Consider the following 19,045-nt stretch of genomic DNA (forward strand, 5'->3'; position numbering starts at 1 on the left):
AAAATAGGATTTGGAGCAATTTTTGGAGCAGGAAAATCTCTCTTTTGGAGCAGGAAAATCCAAATTTGGTGCAGGTTACGGGAAAGAAAACTCTGTTTTGGAGCTCAAAATTCCAAATTTGGAGCAGCTTCACAAACAAAGCTTGCTTTTGGAACAGTAACAAAAAAATATATGCAAACATTTCGATGTCACCACCACAATCTTGTTTTCAGTGCATAACATGCTGAACCTTGTGCCTTGGCCTTGTGCATTGGTGAATTTGCACCAAGGTCCTTTACACCTGGCCTACGCCACTGGCTGATCACGTCACTGTTGCAATCCACTTCATTCAGCACCGATGCGCTGAATTTTGTATTCCGCCCTGCTAAGAAGATCTTAAGGAGAAAGTCCATTTTAAAGAGAGCCGCCATATGTGTATATAGTTCAAGAGAAAAGTCTTAAGTCCGGTGTTTATATGTCATGCAACGTCTAAGACAAACCAGCCAATAAGTACAATCTTCATAAGTGCGTCCTCCCCCTTATCTTTATTATATATATATATATATATATATATATATATATATATATATATATATATATATATATATATATATATATATATATATAGAGAGAGAGAGAGAGAGAGAGAGAGAGAGAGAGAAAGGGAGGGAGGGAGGGAGGGAGGGAGCTATGCACAGCGAAAGTCGGCATCGTTTCATTGAACGCAGTGCCTGTCGCCGCGTAGAGCCGAACCCTTCCTAGTTTCGTGCAGCGCGTCTCCAACAAAGCTGACACCATCACTCACGGGTCGGACGCGTGCTCTACCGTACGACAGCTTTTCCCGAGGAGTATTCCTACCCGCTCCGCTCGTGACCGCATGTAGGGATACGGCAAAGATTTCATTGGGTTAACAATGGTGAGCTGCTTTCGTTTCTGCAAGTGACACGCAATCTGCGTTTCCGCTCAGGTGGCGTCAGCCAACGGCATACTTGGGTTCGTCGCCTATATTATGCGTGCAATATATTAACAGTATAGTACCAATAGCGCTATGCCGCACGTGCTACTGAGCAGATATAAAGATCCTGATTGCGATAAGGTTGCTGGCGATAACTTGTACTGACGTGCTCGTTGGTATCTGCCATGAAGCATTCGCACCAGGAAAGCGGTGACCGCACTCGCGTCGCCGTCTAAATGATTAGTCGACCAATGTCCACATTTCCAAAAAAACGGAAGGCCTTTTTCGGCACATTGTGGTGTCGGCCTCACCGCGACCGGGGGGGAGCAAGTACCTTGATGAACTCTTTCGGCTAAGGCGGTCAGTGTTTTCGCGTGTAGTACTTCTCTAAGCAAAACTTTACTCGTCATCAAGTAGAAAACAGCGCTACGAGACGGGACAAAGAAAGGGCACAAACACGGCGCTGACTATCAACCAAATGTGCTTTTATTCCACCAGTCCGCATATTTATACTCCTATCAACCAAATGTGCTTTTATTCCACCAGTCCGCATATTTATACTCCACCATGACTATGGTGGAGTATAAACATGCGGACTGATGGAATAAAGCACATTTGGTTGATAGTCAGCGCCGTGTTTGTGCCCTTTCTTTGTCCCGTCTCGTAGCGCTGTTTTCTACTTGAAGTCATGCACCAACCAGCCCAAATCCGTACCCTACTGCAGTTCATTACTCGTCAGTAGATTTAAAAAGACTTTACCGTATACAACCCGCGAATTCGTGCACGTGAGTACTGCTATTTGAACAAAGGCAACGTTGAACCGGATTCCACCAAACAATAACGACATCCCCACTAAGATTTGCAGCACGTGTTAAACGGCTCGTTTGTCAGTTAACTTTCTTTATGCGGTGCTTCCACATAAATGGGCGTTCACCTTTGCTCATGCTGAATGACCCTGTAAAGCAGCGTTTGAACCAGCAGTAAAAACTTCATTTACGCCCACCGGCCCACCAGCAAACACACCGGAACAGATTAACGTCCTGTTTGAGTCAAGCGCCACTGGGTCGAATTGGATTGGATGAAAGTGCCTCTGGTGCTTCTTTCAACATTAGGTCGCCAATACGGGCTTCGTTTTGCGTTAAAACGAGGCTAAAACTAGCGCAACCGAAAAGTTTTGCTTTTACCGGGGGCGTTTTGGCGCAGCTCGGCGAAGAAAAATGAAATTGTATCAAAATGGCGCAATTGGCGCAGCTGTTGCATCCCTGTATTCAATCAAAAATACGCAAATTGGCATCAGAAACTAACTTGAACAAGAGGAACCGCCAACACATAAAAGCAGCAGCACATCCACAAATATGTTTAGTTAATCAGATGACAAGGTCACCTCAAAATAAGAGTGAGAATGTACATTTATGTGACGTCATCTACACTTGGGGCAGACACAGCTCGGTATCTGAACACCAGACGCACATGTGCCCGACTGTATGTCCATGCATCAAACCAGCAGTGTCATCGCATTGCGCAGCTTCTGGCATATTCCATCTGCAGTGGGATAGAATGCCACGGTGCACGACGACAGCAATCATGCCATGCCGATTCTTAACTGCACACCGACTGTCACATATGAAACAAGCGGCAGTGTGTTTTCTTCAAAGTGTAGATAGCATGCGTCAAGCTGTTATGCTCGCTACATCCAAGCCGACCAATAATGCCAGTGGCTGTCAGAAAGTGCATGTGAACACTTGCATTGTTTGCATTACCTTGTGTTGCCTATTCAAATGCTACTAAAACCTTGAAGCATCCATGAACTCTATCGACCTGCTTATTGATAACACATTCAGGTAGCAATGCATGCCCCCTTTTCACTGGGAATTTATCTTTACAATATTCAAAATCATCCTGACAGTGAATTATGAAATGTGTCAATGGTGATAGGGCTGGCACAAATTTTCAATCACAGCTATCCAGCAACACCTGCTACTGATGGTGGGGTATCTAAATTTCTTACAGATACATATCTCTTAAATGTGCACGATATTTTGTATTACAAGTTCATTACAATGAAGTGCTACTAACCCAAGAAATCATCCAATTTCAGCAATTACTTTGAAATACTTAGTGTCTTGAAATCACTAGTATATTGAAATATTTTTACATTGAAGAATAGGCTTTCCACTAGAAACTTTTCCAATGTTCGTTAATACGGCCTCCTTCGTTATAGCAAGATCTTAATATACATACTATACTGCTTGAATTTTTCTTTGCAATAACCTTACTTCTATACTTTTGTCCTTTTACACATAATTTTCTAGTTACTGAATTCTCAAAACAAAGGTCAATAATAAAATAATAATAATAATAATAATAATAAGCTGGTCGTGGATGCTGGGATTTGCAAACATTATTCTTAAGTAGCCAGGCTGTACAAAGCACACAACCACATGCTACTAATCTAGAAAAATATATCATGAAATCAAAACATCACTCCAGAAATTGTCCCCAAAAAATGCAGCCATAATAAATGTGAATTAAAATGTCTGCATGCCTTTCAACTACAATGTTGGCAAGTAAGCTGGCAAAGGTGAGCCAATATCATATCACTCTTCGCTTGATCACAGTTCCAGAAGGTTCACTTCCCTTCAGCTAGTACACACACAAGCATTTGCAACATACCAGTGCACCACAATATCCCATCTAAAAAAGAGTAGCATACTGCCAACGTGCCAAGGAAAAGACCTTAGCTAATAAATGTCCAGCACAAATGTAGCAATGAATCCAACACGGATGTTTTAAATGACCAAGACACAGGCAAACTTGATCAGAAGCCGCGATGTCAGCAGCAATAGGAGTGCAACTTTGAAGGCTTCCAACAGGCGCGGTAACAACAAAACACAAACCTCAACAGTCTACTGCTGCGTACGCATCACCTGAAGCGTCCGTAGCGTGGTCCCTGCATCATGCGTGCCCTTTTGGCACGCACCACAAGCACGATGCCTGCCACAATTACAATAGACACCGACAGGCCGACAAGCACGTCACGAACAGTTGTGGTGCTCCTGCCATGGTCATCCGTCTGCACGGCAAGAGTGTGAACTTTGCTTTCCTGGGAAAGGCAGGCAGTGTGCGAATCATGGCGGGATCCCAGAATGGCGCAGAGCATTGTCTGACGGCAGGTGGCATCGCACGGGCTGGTGTCCTTGAGTGCTGAGCTGAGGTTGATGTACCGAGAGAGTAGTTCTGGCGAGGTGGTAAGTCGGTGCGCCAACTCCACCATAGATGCCGTGCTGAGATCCCGCTGCCCAAACTCCTTGCTAGCCGAGTACAGGAACTCCCACTCGGCCTGTTGCTGCATCAGAAATGGAGACAAGCACGTGAGTGTGGCTTACCTTAAGGGGCCTTGAAACGTGTCTCTAGGTTATCATAGGACGAGCTTACTACTGAACTCTGGTGCCCGGTACATACATGAAGTGAACCATTCGTAAAGAGTATTTGAAAACGCGTATGATAGTGGACACAAACACGTATGATGCTCTGAAAATAGACTATGGATGCCTCCATTGCACAAAGCAGCACAGTCCACATAACACATAAGGGGCAGACGGGTACATAACTTTTCGTGATTCTGTTTAAGTGGTCTCTAGGAATGGGCGAATATTCAGGCGTTTCGAATATTTGAATGAATATTAAAGTATTCGAATTCGCTTCGATACGAATTTATATTATTCGAAATTTCGAAGTATTCGAAATGAACGAATATATGTATGTTTGACCGCACATAAGCCCCTGTAAAGGTGGTTTCACTGCAGCGTCGGGTTGCTTTGCCGTGAAACTACCCATCCAGGGGAAATCTGCCCTGCCGCGAAGCCAAACTTCAAGGTTAAGTGTACATATTTTTTTTAAGTTTAAAAGCGTATTATATGGGCTTATATGCGCCAAGGATAGTAATTTTTAAATTGCAACATATTGTACCCCTTATAACTTGCACTCTACTGCTATTTAAATCTTGATAATATTGAAACTTGCTTCCACTTCATTTCAAACCAAAAAAGTGACATTCACTAATGCCTAGTTCCAATCCTTAAAAATATTGTGCAAGGGTCATGACAAAAATGCTCATTTTTCTTAATAATATGCGGTAAATACTATTCGAACTATTCGATTCGAAATTATTCGACCAAATCGCTATTCGCTTCGAACCTCAAATTCACTATTTGCCCATCCCTAGTGGTTTTCTTACATACTGGACAAGCCATTTCGGTCCAATTTTTTCGACTGTGCAAAGAACACCTGACTTCTTTGTACCAAATATGCAAATGACATTGTCCTCATTGTGAATTTATTTGTTCACATCTACCCATTGTGCACCTAGTGCCTGTACCGTTGTTGTCCCCACTGCTCAGGCTCAGTCTGGCAGCACAGTTGTGGTCACAGTTGTCCCTAATGCCATCCAAGGCATTAGACATGCTTTTGATTTTAAGGGTAATATCAAACTGGTAATTGACTGAGGGTGCACAATCGACCAACAATGGTGAATGAAAGCTACTCACAAGGTGAGTGACCTTCTCATCAGCTAGCACGATCAGCTTTTTGCCACACTAGAACATCTCATGATTGGTGGAAGTCACATTACAGCATGCAGAAGTCGTAGTGATAATGATAACAGGTCTGTATTGCATCGCACATACGATGCAAGAAAAGGTGCCGCAGCAGTATGATTTCAAAGCCAAGGAGGTCAGAAACAAGTTGCCGAATGATAAACTCAGATGGAAGAATCTCGCGAAACAATGACAACCTATAACTGCCAATAGACGACCAGTGCATGAGCACATTGTCGCAGGCAGTCACCTGAGAAGCAGCAGCTGCATTGGCCTTGTCCAGGTCGAGATAGTAGACGCTGTAGTCAAGAAGTTCTCCAGTAGATCGGCGATACGTGTACAGTCGCACGCAGGGGTTTGTGGGCTCGGAGAGAGTGCGGTAGACAGGATCCTTACTGCCCCATGGAGTCACTGACCCACCCAGATGCATCGAGCTGACCGGCGAGCCTGCATGCGTGCCATCGTTTAAGATTGCCTCTTACAGAACTTTGCACTTTTCACAACGAATATTTGCAGATTCGAGAATACAGAAAATGCCAGTGGCCGGCAAGAGGTGTTAAACTGTTCACCTGACCTCACTTTCTACATGTGTCTCAAGGGCAGAATACAGGAAGGAAGCTTTCTTGATTAACTGCACGAAGCATGGCAGCATAACAAGGAATTTTTGCTGGTTCGCGCTATATTGTTAAATGAACTGATGAAGAAGCAGACGCTACCAAACATTCTCCCCATTGCTGCGACTTCAAAAGGTTAGCTTTTAATCGTTAGACATTGAAAACCTTGAGATTAAAATTACCATGTTGTCAGAGCTTTTATTCAGCCACAATGGCCCTAACATTTGAAAACACTTTGCAATCCACACCAAAATCAGTAGTTGACTGGTCTCTGTACTTACAGAAGAGACAGAGGACCTGTTCAGGGATGTTGCGGCATTGGCGACATAACAAGTTGACAAGTGCAGTTAACCTTTATGTGACACTACAGCTTTAGCGGTTGGCAAATACATTAGGCTCTATGGAAGCTCATAAGAGAATTCATAATCGTTGTCCATCAAAAGTGGGTACATATAAATCAGGCTTTATTGTATATATGTAGTGCAATTGCCAGTTGAATGAGTAGTGTTCAAGTTGCAAACACAACACAACCACGTTTGTTTTGACAAGTGCAATTTGCCATTCAGGCAGGAGTCCCAATGTCTGTTCACTTCAAACTGTTTATAGCACACACCCCTTCTTTTTCCTTCTATATTCAAGAAGCTGCACTCAACGCTGCCACACAAATTCAAGATGAGACACAGTTTTGAAAGCATAACACTCGGCATGTTACAAAACCTATACAGTCGAACCTCGTTAAAACGTACCCGCTTTAAGCGTACTAACGGTTAAAACGTAGTTGCGACGAATCCCCGACCGAGTCTCATAGAGCCTAATGCATTCGCCGACCGCTTAAGCTGTAGTGCTTCGCCCTACGCCTACCGGTTAGTGCGTACCCTGCGTACCGCAATAACGTTTTGTGCCATAAAATTTTACTGCACCGCTGAACTTCCTGACGCCACAATGTGCCGCCAAAGATTTTCCATCATTTCAAAGAAGTGCGTATATCGGTCGATCGCTGATTCCGACTTCCGCGCGATTGCGGCGACGCCTTTGCGGGTAAGCATCGGGAAAGAACGAAGGTGAGGCGGCGGCCACCGACGAACGCACCAGCATGACTTATCGCCGACAACCTTATCACAATAAGTATCTTCAGATATCTGCCCGGGCACACGTGCGGTGCAGCACTGCTTTAAGCATACTGCACGCTTTTAATAGGCGACAACCTGAACGTGCTGGGCCGCCGATCTCTGCCGCCTCGTTGTGCGGGGCCGTGTTCAAGCGCGCGCCACTTTGTAGAAACGAAAGCACCTCGCCGTTGCGGAGTTGCGCGTTGCTAGTCGTGGGCGACGAGAAACCTCTTTGCATAGACGCTATCACGCTAAACGCATGCGTATGGTACAGCAAGCGTAGCGCTGTTGTAACCATACTGCACGCTTTTATTGGGCGAGCACCCAAACGCGCTTCCGTCCGCTGCCAGGACCGCTTGAGCGTCGCGGAGTGCGCATCGCTTGCAGGAAGTTCGTCATCGCCGTATTAACCGAACAAGCTCATCTGCGCTCATCACCGCATCTGTGCACGGTCTGGGGCGAAGTGGGTACGAAGAACACTCCCACGACAAATGCGCGCGTGCAATACAGCAAGCGGCGCTGCAGTGACGGCGTGAGCCGAGAAGGCGACACGCTGCACGCAACTAGCCAGGAGACGATCGGCTCCACGCAGCCGTACAGCGTTTCACTGGAACTGTGTCAGTTTTCATTTAGTAGCAGATCACGGTACAGACGCACACACATATATTGCGGAAAGCCGACAATGTCCGTTCTGTCGCTACGTCGGTCACTGCGTATACCAGACCCTGTAATAGTTCCGAAATGCTCCTTGGCGTCGCCACCGCGCGCTATCGGCACTATCGGACGGTCGTGTGAGAGTACCAGAATCTTTTCTCCAGTTTGGCAAAAAGAAAGAAAAGGCTTTGCAGTGGGTACTTTAGGCAATATTTGCTGTGGCACTGTATTTATTTCTTTGCTGGCGGCGATGGCGTACGCGAGGAGATGCAAATTTTTACTTGGTGGTTAATGCGTACTACCGTTTAGTGCGTAGTTATGCGGCGTTCCCGGCAGGTACGCATTAACGAGGTTCCACTGTACTTAGGTCTGAATTTCTGTAAGTGCTAATATATAACAAAGAACTGTAGAACTCTTTGTGAGACACCCTCTGATTTCACTATGATACACAAAGTGGTACAAGCTTATTTTGAAAATTACACAAGGAAACACTTTTAAGCACACTTCACGAGTCTCTTCTCAGGGGAAAAAAAAGAGAAATACATAGGATCCCTAAAGAACATCTAAGGATAATATGGCATCAGCAAAAGCACTTGCCATTCTTGTCTGAAATGATGACAAAAGCATTCATGTGCTGGTGGCCAAAGAACTGCCCAGCCACAATGTCCTTGTACTGAGCGATCAGGTCCTGGTACCTCTCGTTGATGTCCTCAAAGAAGACCATGGACGCAGGCTGACCAACAAGGGAGCGGCTGTAGTAGCCCGGTCCAACGTGACCCGATATGAATACCTGTCAACACACGGTCAGCAAGAAAATGTGTCTATTACCTCTAAAATATTGTCTGCTCGCTGTCAAGTAAAAAAAAAACATGCTCAAAACAAGATAAGTAGGGGTGTGCGAATATTCGAAATTTCGAATATTTTTCGAATAGTGTTTGCTATTCGATTCGATTCGCACTGAAATTTTACTATTCGAACTATTCGAACTTCCCAAAGACAAATGCAGTCAACGTCCGGTTGAAAGTGCCCCTTCAGATTTTTAATATGCTTCACCTCTTTACACTGTCGTACTGCGGCAAAGCTGCTTTTCAAGCTCCGTTACGGTCGAACTTGGCCAAGAGACAAAGTCTGATTGGAAGTGGTCCCTAGATTTTCAATATGCTTCACCTCATCACACCCCCGTATTGCGGCAAAGCTGCCTTTCAAGCTCCGTTACGGTCGAACTGAGGCAAGAGACAGTCAACGTCCGATTGGAAGTGGTCCCTAGATTTTCAATATGCTTCACCTCCTCACACCTCCGTATTGCGGCAAAGCTGCCTTTCAAGCTCCGTTATGGTCGAACTTAGCCAAGAGACAGTCAACGTCCGTTTGAAAGTGGTCCCTATATTTTCAATATGCTTCACCTCATCACACCCCCGTATTGCGGCAAAGCTGCCTTTCAAGCTCCGCTACGGTCGCAAATGTATTAACTCAAGAAAACGCTGGTTCCAATATAGAGATGAAAGATGTGGCAGAGTTGGGGGCTCAATTAATGCTGTTTTGGACCTGAAATTTGGGCAGGAAGTCCGAAAAATCGGACGCCGAAGCTTTTTAGCATCCAAAATTTCAGATGTTCTTATATATCGACGTCTACGAGGCAGATTTGGAACTCCGGACTTGAAGGGAGCACACCCTTGTCTGCCACATCAGTTGGCCTTCCACAGCAGTTGAAAGAGGAGGAGAGGCTGAGGAAATGGCATCTTTGCCTATCACGTGTAAAATGTTGTCGGCAACACTTTGGTCGCACCAAATCATGTACATAAATACAATTCGGCCTCTACATTGCCTCATTCTTGATAAGAAAGACAACTATGAAATATGACCCCACCAGCGCTTCATCAACCTAGCGAAAAGAAACACTTTCATGTTGCTATCTCACAAGAACATACTTAGGGATTCTCTGCAACTTTTTCTGTAATTTCACTTTGAATTATTCGAAAAATGTTTGAGAAATATTCGAAAATTATTCGATTCGATTCGCACTCAATCTTTATTATTCGAATTCGCTTCGCACCCAAAATTTTGCTATTCGCACAGCTCTAAAGATAAGGCTTAATACTGACCACAGTGCATAAAGTTTGTAATAGGACACAAGTGAATGCTTCTTTTTCTTCCTCTTCTGATCGGGTCTATTTATATTTGATCTATTTATGCTCCCCCAACACCATATGACATTACAGAGGAAATTCTAGTAAGAAGTACAGACACCATGGTACATAAAATTAAACAAATATGTGCCAAGCTAAAAATTCTTTTCTAATAGGCAACATTATTTTCATTGCAACTGCACAAACTAAGCTAACCTGAACATTCTCAGTCGGTGCCATGAGGTGTGAATTCTGGTGCTTAAGAATATTGCATTAAGTCCTATGGTGCAACAATAAAAAATTATTCCAATAGTATGTTGCTATTCTGTATCCGCCATTAGCAAAAACTTCAAGGCCCATGCTCACTGCACATATTTGTCGCTGGTTGCAATGAAAGCAACGGAAATGCCTCATTAAGTTACTGAGCCAAACGGAGTACTGATATGCTGTATAAAACAAACTTTTTCAGAATAGCTGGAGAATGCCCCATTCCAAATGGAAGATGGCTGCCCGCTGATCATTCTGGCACTGAATACTTGAAGCTGGCGGCGAGAACCAATTTATTTGCATGTAATTATACTTTGCATGGCTGTTTAACAGCCATCGTGCCATTTCTCTTCTTTCAGAACAGAATTTTCCGCCACTTTCTATACCATTCTGGAACAGAATTTTCTGTTCTGCAAATTTTCAAGCTTGTCAGGCAGATTTAGCATAATCTCTGCACACTCATCATTTTAACATCACAGGTCTAAACAGTTTCCAGTCACCGCTTGATTGACAAGTGAAATGGGACTGGGACAGTCGGCAAGTTTTCAGCCAGCTTGACTAAATCATGGGTGTAGGAAGCTGGAGGGGGGGGGGGGGGGGGGGGCAATGGCTGATTTGGAAAAAAGAAAACAGAACATAGTTATGTTATAACAGCCCTGGAATGAACAAATGATATGCAATATGATACTATACAGTCGCCGACCGTTTATTCGGACGCCGAAAATTCGGACATGTTCGTTTATTGAGACACCTTCGCGGCACCGCCACTCGTCCCATTGAAGTAATATAAACTCACGACCGAAAATTCGGTCGCCCCACAGTCCACCATTCGATTTTTCAGACTCCAGCTGGCTGATCGAGTGCGACGTTGAACGCCATGACAAACTGTCAGCAATGTTGCACTGGCTTTAACTGGAGATTGTGCCAGTGTCAAAAACCACGCAGAAATTACTGATCTCGAAGGCTATGTTTGTTGGCTACACGTAATGGTTGCCTTTTGGCTTTAGCCAGTCAAGTATCCATTGAACGGCTACCACGGCCAAACAGCAGGCCAAGCCAAGCCAAGATTAGAATCTGCTCGATGCGGCGTTTGAGGTGAATGACAGTGCGTACGAGTACAACGCGGATTCTAATTCGGACAAAGAGAGTACAACAGATTACAGAAGCGCTGCAACATCAACTAGCCCATAGTCGTTTCCTTTTGGCGTGTGAGGGTTTGCGTTGTCATATGTTTTGTGGCTAGGCCTGATCTAATGAAATTGCTCCGACGCTGCCCGTTCCATGTGCGCCGTCGGAACTAAAGAAACGCGGCAACTACAAGGCCCCGACGATGGCGAAAAAAGCGGTGATTATTCACCAGGTGGAAGTTGCTTTGGAGTTTTCACCGAGTTGGGCGATGAGATCATCCGTCAGCTACTCGAACCAGCGCATGTGGACAGTGATTGCCGTGACGACGCACCTCATACACCACAGCCATCAAATGCGGATTTAGCTTAGGCCGTTGCAGTGCTAATTGCCGACCATCAGGGGTGGCCAAACATTGGCTGAAATACAGGCCGACTTCGTCGCGCGTAAGCATACATGTGTACAGACGCGTACTAACAAGTTTTTTCCGGCCGCTGGGCCAATAAAAGTGTTTTTTTCTGGTGAATCCTTTTTTTTTTCGGACTCGCGATTATTCGGACTTTTCGGCGGTTCCCGCCGAGTCTGAATAAACGGTCGGCAACTGTATATCTATTTTGAGCAAGCAGTACAGTGATGGTGCTGTGTATCCAACATTTTCTGTACATAATTTTCGGTGCAGTATACTACGTACTTGTTTAAAATGTACCTCCTCCTGCTGCTTGGACAACCCATGAGTGGCCTGTTGAACTTAGTACATAAATAAATGAAATGAGCTATTCCTCTTTGGCTCTCTATCGTCTGTCCATATCAAAACGTCTTTGCAGCCAAGACTGATCTCGTAAGCAAGACAATACTAATGTGGCGAGGTGTACAGCAAAGTGAGACAAGCGTAAGTGTGTTGCTTGTCTTCCACAACACCTTTTGTCCTTGTTGATGAGCGTCGTGCAGTTGGTCTCGCAGCCAGGCCATCTGGGGGTCACTGGGTCCCGGTCGCTCCCCCTTGTTTGACGAGTACCACAGGACCGAGTTGAGGCACACCAGCCGGATTTTGTTGGACAGCTGTCGGCTGTAGTAGCCGCCTGTACACGCGACACATGGTCCCAGTTATTAGGGCGAAAACCTTAGATGCGTCATCAAATGTGAAAATTGACTGTCAGCGGCGTCCACACAAGTGGTGCAAAAAAACGCCATCACGAGATAATGTCACGATATGACGTCATCATGACGTCACAGACTGTCGAAGTTTTGTGATGTCACCAAGACGTCATCACATGACATCACCGCTTGGTAAAAGGTGGGTCGATCACGGAGGCAGTGCAAAACCAGGTGGTGTACACAAAGCTAGCAATGCCTCCAATCCTGGAGGCAGTGCAAAACCTCGTTAAGAAATTTTTCAGAGGGGAGCAGGGGAGCATCAATACATCGACCAAGAAGAAAAAGATGGCTTTCGCTTTCGAGTCGTCTTAGGTGAATGCATAAGAGACCCTGTGAGTTTTTAAACATACAGGCCACCAGGATTGTACAGAGGTTACAATGCTTGGCTGCTGACCCAAACGACGCGGGTTCAATCCCAGCCACAGCGATCACATTTCATAGCCCTTCACTACAGCGTGCCTCATAATGAAATTGTGGATTTGGGCACGTAAAACCCTTAAAATCGTTCTTAGTTATTAAACATCTGGAACCTACCTTTGCTGAGGCCAGCAATGCTGCATCGTATTTGTCTGTGTATAACCTTAAAAGGACACTAAATCAGTTTACACTAACAACTTATTCCTTGAGAACTCTGTTCTCACTGATGTTGTCATCACAGGTTCATTATTAGAAGACAAAATAAAGAACAAAGTTTCATTTTTGAATTTCACGCCGAAACTCCAGGCACCCGACTGTCACTGTGATGTCATGAATTTCAAACTTCTTTTTTTTTTTCAATTTTCGCCACTTTCGCTCTATTAAACTTGCTGTAAGCCTCCCTTGGAACACATTGTGTTTCATTTTTATTGATAAAGAATTACATAGGTCTTTGCAGATGCCATCAAATTCTGTGACATCACGGTGAGCTGGCACGTAAAAGAGCATATTAGCGTATTCACACTGGCATTTTGAGCGCTCTGAAAAGTGGTTGCACGTTCAGTTAGTAGAATTCGAGCACTCGAACTACCTTCAGTTGGTTCTTTCAGAGCGTCAGCCTCCGACTCAGAGCGCTCCTGACCCGACTACTCTGACTTCAACGTGAGAGCGTGGTGCCATCTGGCCGGGAGGGCGGGTCACGTGACAGTAGATGCCCCGTTTACCGGCAAGTGACAGGGTAACAGCGCGAGCGTGCATTTTGGAAGGGGACAGCATCAGACGTGTAATACTTCGTGCACGTGTGTTGGATTGTGTTCGTGGCATTTTTGAACGTTTGTGTGGAGAGTTCGCATCTACCAAGCCATAGCTGCACCATGTCGCAACGGAGGCGCCTGTGAACAACTGAAGAGACGCACAACAGCGGAAAAGATTTTTTGTGTCCGTGTTTGTACGCCCTGTCTTTTTAGAATGAAGCCAATAAGTTCCAAATCAGTTCCCTAATTGCTTAATCCATGAACAGCAACCAAAGCTAACCTTAAAATGTATAAAAAAAAAGAACTTGTAAAGAAGCGGTTCCAAGACGAGCACAAGAATGCATGCAAACCAATTAAGTAAGAGGCATGTACACAAACATGTGCTTCTATCATACTGGAGTCACCACCAAGACAGACAGATCAGTCAGGTTAGCAGTACAAACAGCATCGCATGTGTAAACCATAAGTAATTAAGCAAACAGCCTTGCCTTGTTCAAATGTTGCCCAGGCATCCTCTGGGAGCAACTGGTTGAAGCCACCATGGGTAAGGAAGGCTCGGTAGAGGGTATTGTTCTTAGCCTCCATAGCGTTTGCCGGAACCCAGTCATGGTTCCCCAAGGTGGGCACAACGAATGACTTGTGTCGCTGTACCCAGTGCCACAGGAGCTCTCCGATGTAGCGTGTCTCGTTGTACATGTCGGCCCAAGTGACGCCGCTCACGTGAGGCAGGTTGTCACTGTAAACATGAATAACATGCGTGACATCAGGGGCCACAAAAAACTGTACATTTACTCAATAGAAACGGGGAATTTTGAAAGAAGATTATGAGGACACTGCAATTACGCCAAAAACCAGACGGTGATGTCCAATGCCCTTGAAGAGTACATTGTGTCCAATGAACCTGTGATAAACTGGGAGAACGCCTTCATCATAGACACAAAAAAGAAACTTCTTCTGCACCTGCATTTGTAATCTTTCAATATTCTAATCACTGTGCACATAACAAACAGGAGCACCAGTAATCTGCCCCAATACATGCGCACTTCTTGCAACAAGTAACCATTTTAAATGAGTGTGCTGACCGTTCCTGCTGTTATCATGAACAAGGTTCCTGTGCTGAAGCTAAAACGTCTTTTAAGTGAAAATATTTTGACCTTGGTTGGTGCTGTGTGTTTTCTTCGTACAGACGCTTCGAGTTGTCCATTATTTCGCCCTCACGCTGCCAACTGCTAGCCTCCTGGTTGGCTCAATTGGCAGAGCGACCGCCCCAGAAAGGCATTGGCCCCGGGTTCAATCTTTGGACCAGGACAAGTTCTTCGGCAACTAAGAGCTTTGTTTCTGCGAAATCCGTATGGATTTTCCTATGGCTTCGTGCTACAAACGGGTAGCTGTCAATTTCCCTTATAGATACATTTACTGAAACAAAAGTACTCCTCCTCCATCTCCCTTTTATCTTTATTTTTTTCATGTGTATGATGGCCCGAGTATCAGAGGCTGCTTAGAGTCAAAGCTCATAAAAAATCGTGCAGATCCCATGCATAGGGGGGAAGTGGTGTAAGTGTAGTGCTGGTAAGATGGCAAGATGAACCGACGCATCGAAATAACAGAAGCGCAGAGCCAAGAGATGTGCAAGGTTGACCTCTATATCAATCAAGTTGCACTTAGTGCATGGCGAAGAATTCCCATTTCCTCATACCTGCCATCAATGAGTAACACCTCAGGTTGTCAAGTTAGGTGAAATGAGGCTTACCCTGTCCACAGCACAAAATCTGTTGAAGGATGTATCCGTTCCATGGCCTCAACGGCCGACTGAGCCAGCAGTTTTGGAGCATCACAAAGGAAGTCACCATACGCCCCAATGTCATCCAAGATAGTATGGTTGGCGACAAGGTGGCATGCCTGGTCACGACTTCCTCTTGTCGTGTAGTCCTTGTCCACATGGAAGTCAGTCACATGCCAGAAGTAGCCTGCAACAAGATAAAGGTGGCGGCACTTTATATACAGAAAGATGACAAACCTTTATGTGCATTTGTGAATCTGTTTGTATGTGTCTGCATATATACACACATGCAAAATTGAAAAATTTGGGGAGGAAGGGGTTTAACCCCCCCTGGCTACATCAATGTACTGTACGACTTGTAGGAATGAGAACTGAGTCACGCCGAGGAAAGTATAGGGGATGTTATTTGTAGTAATTATGATATAAGTGTGAAGAAATTAAAGTGTAGAAAAAGGACAACTTGCTGCCACCAGGCAAAAAAAAAAGTGTCATGGCTACGAGTGGCGTGACTAACACACCCAGATTTAAATGCACAGATATAGTACGGGAGGATGACCACTGCCATTGCTCAACTGTTAGAACGTAGGACACGTTATTCAAAGGCTGCAGGTTCGGCCCCTGCCAGCGGCAAGTTATCATTTCGTACACTGTAATTCCTTCACACTTATATCGTAATTGCTATAGATAATATCCCCTATACTTTCCTTTGCTTGATTGTCTGTGAGTTCTCATTAGCGTTGTGTCTAACAAAGAAAGAATGAGCTCTTAAATTCCCCTTCTTTCGTTCATTTGTAGGAATGAGGTAACCAGAAATACAAGCCCATCACAGTGAATTCTATCACAATTTCCATCACATTGAATGCCACCTCTCACTATCAGAATGTTGTGAGAAACCCATTTGGCACTGTAATTTACAGAATCCTTATCTATTCCACCTTTATCACTAACTGGCAACACCGAAAGAAACATCACTTAAGTGGCTTACAGAAGCATTGTGAAAGGGAGGAAACGTGTAATCTACTTATCACCACCACCAGCAAGGGTAAAACAAGAAGGAAGGAAAAAAATCAATCTTTTTAGCTATGGCTTGCACTGGAACCTGATAGGCAATGCCCTTGCATAAGCCACTTATCTTTCCATCACTTATCGCCAACAGAGCAGTGGAGGCCACGTATAGCGCTCTGAAAAGCGGGATGTTTAATGCTATGCGTACCATTAGCATGTACACATTGAGCTTAACGCATGTTTCATCGTTCCTTCTACTCTCGGTGTACCTTATGAACAATGCTATACGTGCTAATGGCACACCAACAGGCCCAAGTAGTAACTCTATGTGTACATCTGCTATACTAGACATTAACATCAGTGCAATACGCATGCATTCTACTGTTATTGCGAAAGCGCTGCATTCATTATTCCGCTGAAGCCACCCATGTGATTCTCATAATTTAGGTTGTGGCATGCAGTTCTGTGCTGTGCTTTTTATCTTTCCTTTTGTAAGAGCGAAAGTACTACAACTTTGAGTTCCTGGCCAGTTCGGCGCGTAAGCAACAGTAGCGCTGAGCCGTTATAAAATGATTTACAACGTGCAGTTTAATGAGAGATCTCTGCTACCAGCTCAACTTCAGCTTTGAGTGTGCAAAAGCTTCTTCATTCGTTTTCCTCGTATAAATGACTCATAACCAAATGCTATGGGGGATTGGCCACGATTCAGGAAGATATGCTTCACATTTTGGAAAACTTCCGTTCTACGCATCCGAACTTTATCATCTACGAGCCTTCAATATTTAGTGCCTGAGGGCACTGACGATTTCAGACGCGTGTGTGTGTGTGTTTCTTGAGACTTCAAACACCGTCATGGCATTAAATGAGCCTTAAGGCTGAAGAACAGACGGGTATCTACGCAAGCACTCACACTTAGGCACTGTTGCCAAATGCTTTAGACTACATGGAGCTCTGGTCTGTGCGGTCATCATCTCGACTAACGCGACTACTCACAACAAGCGCGAACTTGAGTATCTGCCATGACAAGCGATGATAGAATTTTCCATGCGAGCGAGCGCCTCGAAACTGCGCACGATCGCACGTATATTAAGTTTCCGTTCACGCATCTCCTGTCGGATTTCCTTCTACCAGGCATAGAGGAAGATTACGCGCGTTATGCGGTGCTGGTATATTCAATTACAATAGTACAAGGGAACGTTACAACTACGCTACGTTACAACCACCCCTTGACCTTTCAGCGTTTTGCGGACGATGACAAAGCCAACAAAGCAGCGATCGTTTAGGTACGGGGTGACGGACACCGACCGTCTTTCCGAGACATGTTACTACGTACGCACCAACATCGTCTTGAGGTCTTGTCACGTACACTGTAGACGCAAGCCGCACCAACGCGACGCAGAAAAACAGCAGGAGCACAGCTCTGATTGCCATTGTATTCCTCACAGCGGCACCGACGATGAACCGCCGTAGTCGACTTGTTTGTCGACTGACAAATATTTTGGCCATGCGCCAACTCTCGCCGTACTTCAGCACCACCACCCCGCGCGGCGAAGCCGCGCAAAGGCGCAGACTCTAGCAACAGCTGGCGTAAAAAGGCCACGACACAGGTCATCGAGCAGCGCGTACGGCGCCCTACACGTTTTGGAGGCTAGGAAGTCATGATTTTATTGTCATGGTGATAAGTCTGTGGGGAAAATCACTCTATCCCCGCTCGAACGCTCGAAAACCACCTTGAGGGCGCACTGCAAAGCCTATCAAACGTGTTAAGGCCTCCAGAAGAATCAACTTTCCAGAATTTTTAATTATTTAGAACATGCTGGATGCCTTAATATACGTATGTCTAAACTCTGCAGAAATAGTTGTAGCCTCCGAGATTCTACCAGTGACTTGTTTAATCTCAGAGGCTTAAAGTGTCTTTTAAATCCGCTAGGTGTCGTTAAGCGCTATTCCGGAAATGGTTGTAGCCCTCACGGGCCTCACTTCCGTCCCATGGCGGAGGAGTGAGCAGAGAGCGAGCGATCTGACAGGAGTAGAGTGACCTAGAATAGGGGGAGTGTCCAAAGCGCGGCGCGAATACATGGGAGGAGCGAGGGCCTTTTGCGGTGAACTTCCGCGCCGCGGCGCTGCCGTGCCGGACCCGTGGGCTTTCTCCGCGGCGGAAGCCGCGGCAAAGCGGCGAACGTCTGCTACGCGCGTGATATTTTGGCCGCTATTAGCTAAAATTGTGGAAATTTGGGCAACATTTAATACTGGGTCACTGAAACGTAATACTGCAGCGACTTATCACACAGAGAACGCGTTTGTGTGTTGTGAAACGGGGTTTTTGTATATATCCTTTCAGCCGGTATGTCACCGCATTGCTCCACACTTCCGCGGCTGTTTGAGGAACGCATCCTGCGCGCACATCATCGTGAGAAAAGGCTCTTAACTTACTTTCGTGTGGAATGACGAACGTAAACTTGCTGCAGGAGAGAATAAACTGGAGATAAACAGGAGAACGTAGCACATATGC

General features: G+C 45.2%; 1 protein-coding gene across 1 annotated transcript; it reads right to left on the reverse strand.

The window, feature by feature from the left end:
- Window positions 1-612: 612 nt before the first annotated feature.
- Window positions 613-18,199, reverse strand: LOC119406900 (acid sphingomyelinase-like phosphodiesterase 3b). Its single transcript, XM_037673672.2, has 7 exons — window positions 17,871-18,199; window positions 15,499-15,715; window positions 14,237-14,484; window positions 12,343-12,503; window positions 8,504-8,696; window positions 5,780-5,976; window positions 613-4,280 (listed from the first exon to the last, which is right to left on the reverse strand). The coding sequence occupies exons 1-7, from the start codon at window positions 18,037-18,039 to the stop codon at window positions 3,858-3,860; spliced, it is 1,608 nt and encodes a 535-aa protein (XP_037529600.1). The 5' UTR covers window positions 18,040-18,199; the 3' UTR covers window positions 613-3,857.
- Window positions 18,200-19,045: the final 846 nt, after the last annotated feature.

The sequence above is a fragment of the Rhipicephalus sanguineus genome, chromosome 10 (assembly GCF_013339695.2).
Source record: "Rhipicephalus sanguineus isolate Rsan-2018 chromosome 10, BIME_Rsan_1.4, whole genome shotgun sequence".
Taxonomy (NCBI): Eukaryota; Metazoa; Arthropoda; class Arachnida; order Ixodida; family Ixodidae; genus Rhipicephalus; species Rhipicephalus sanguineus.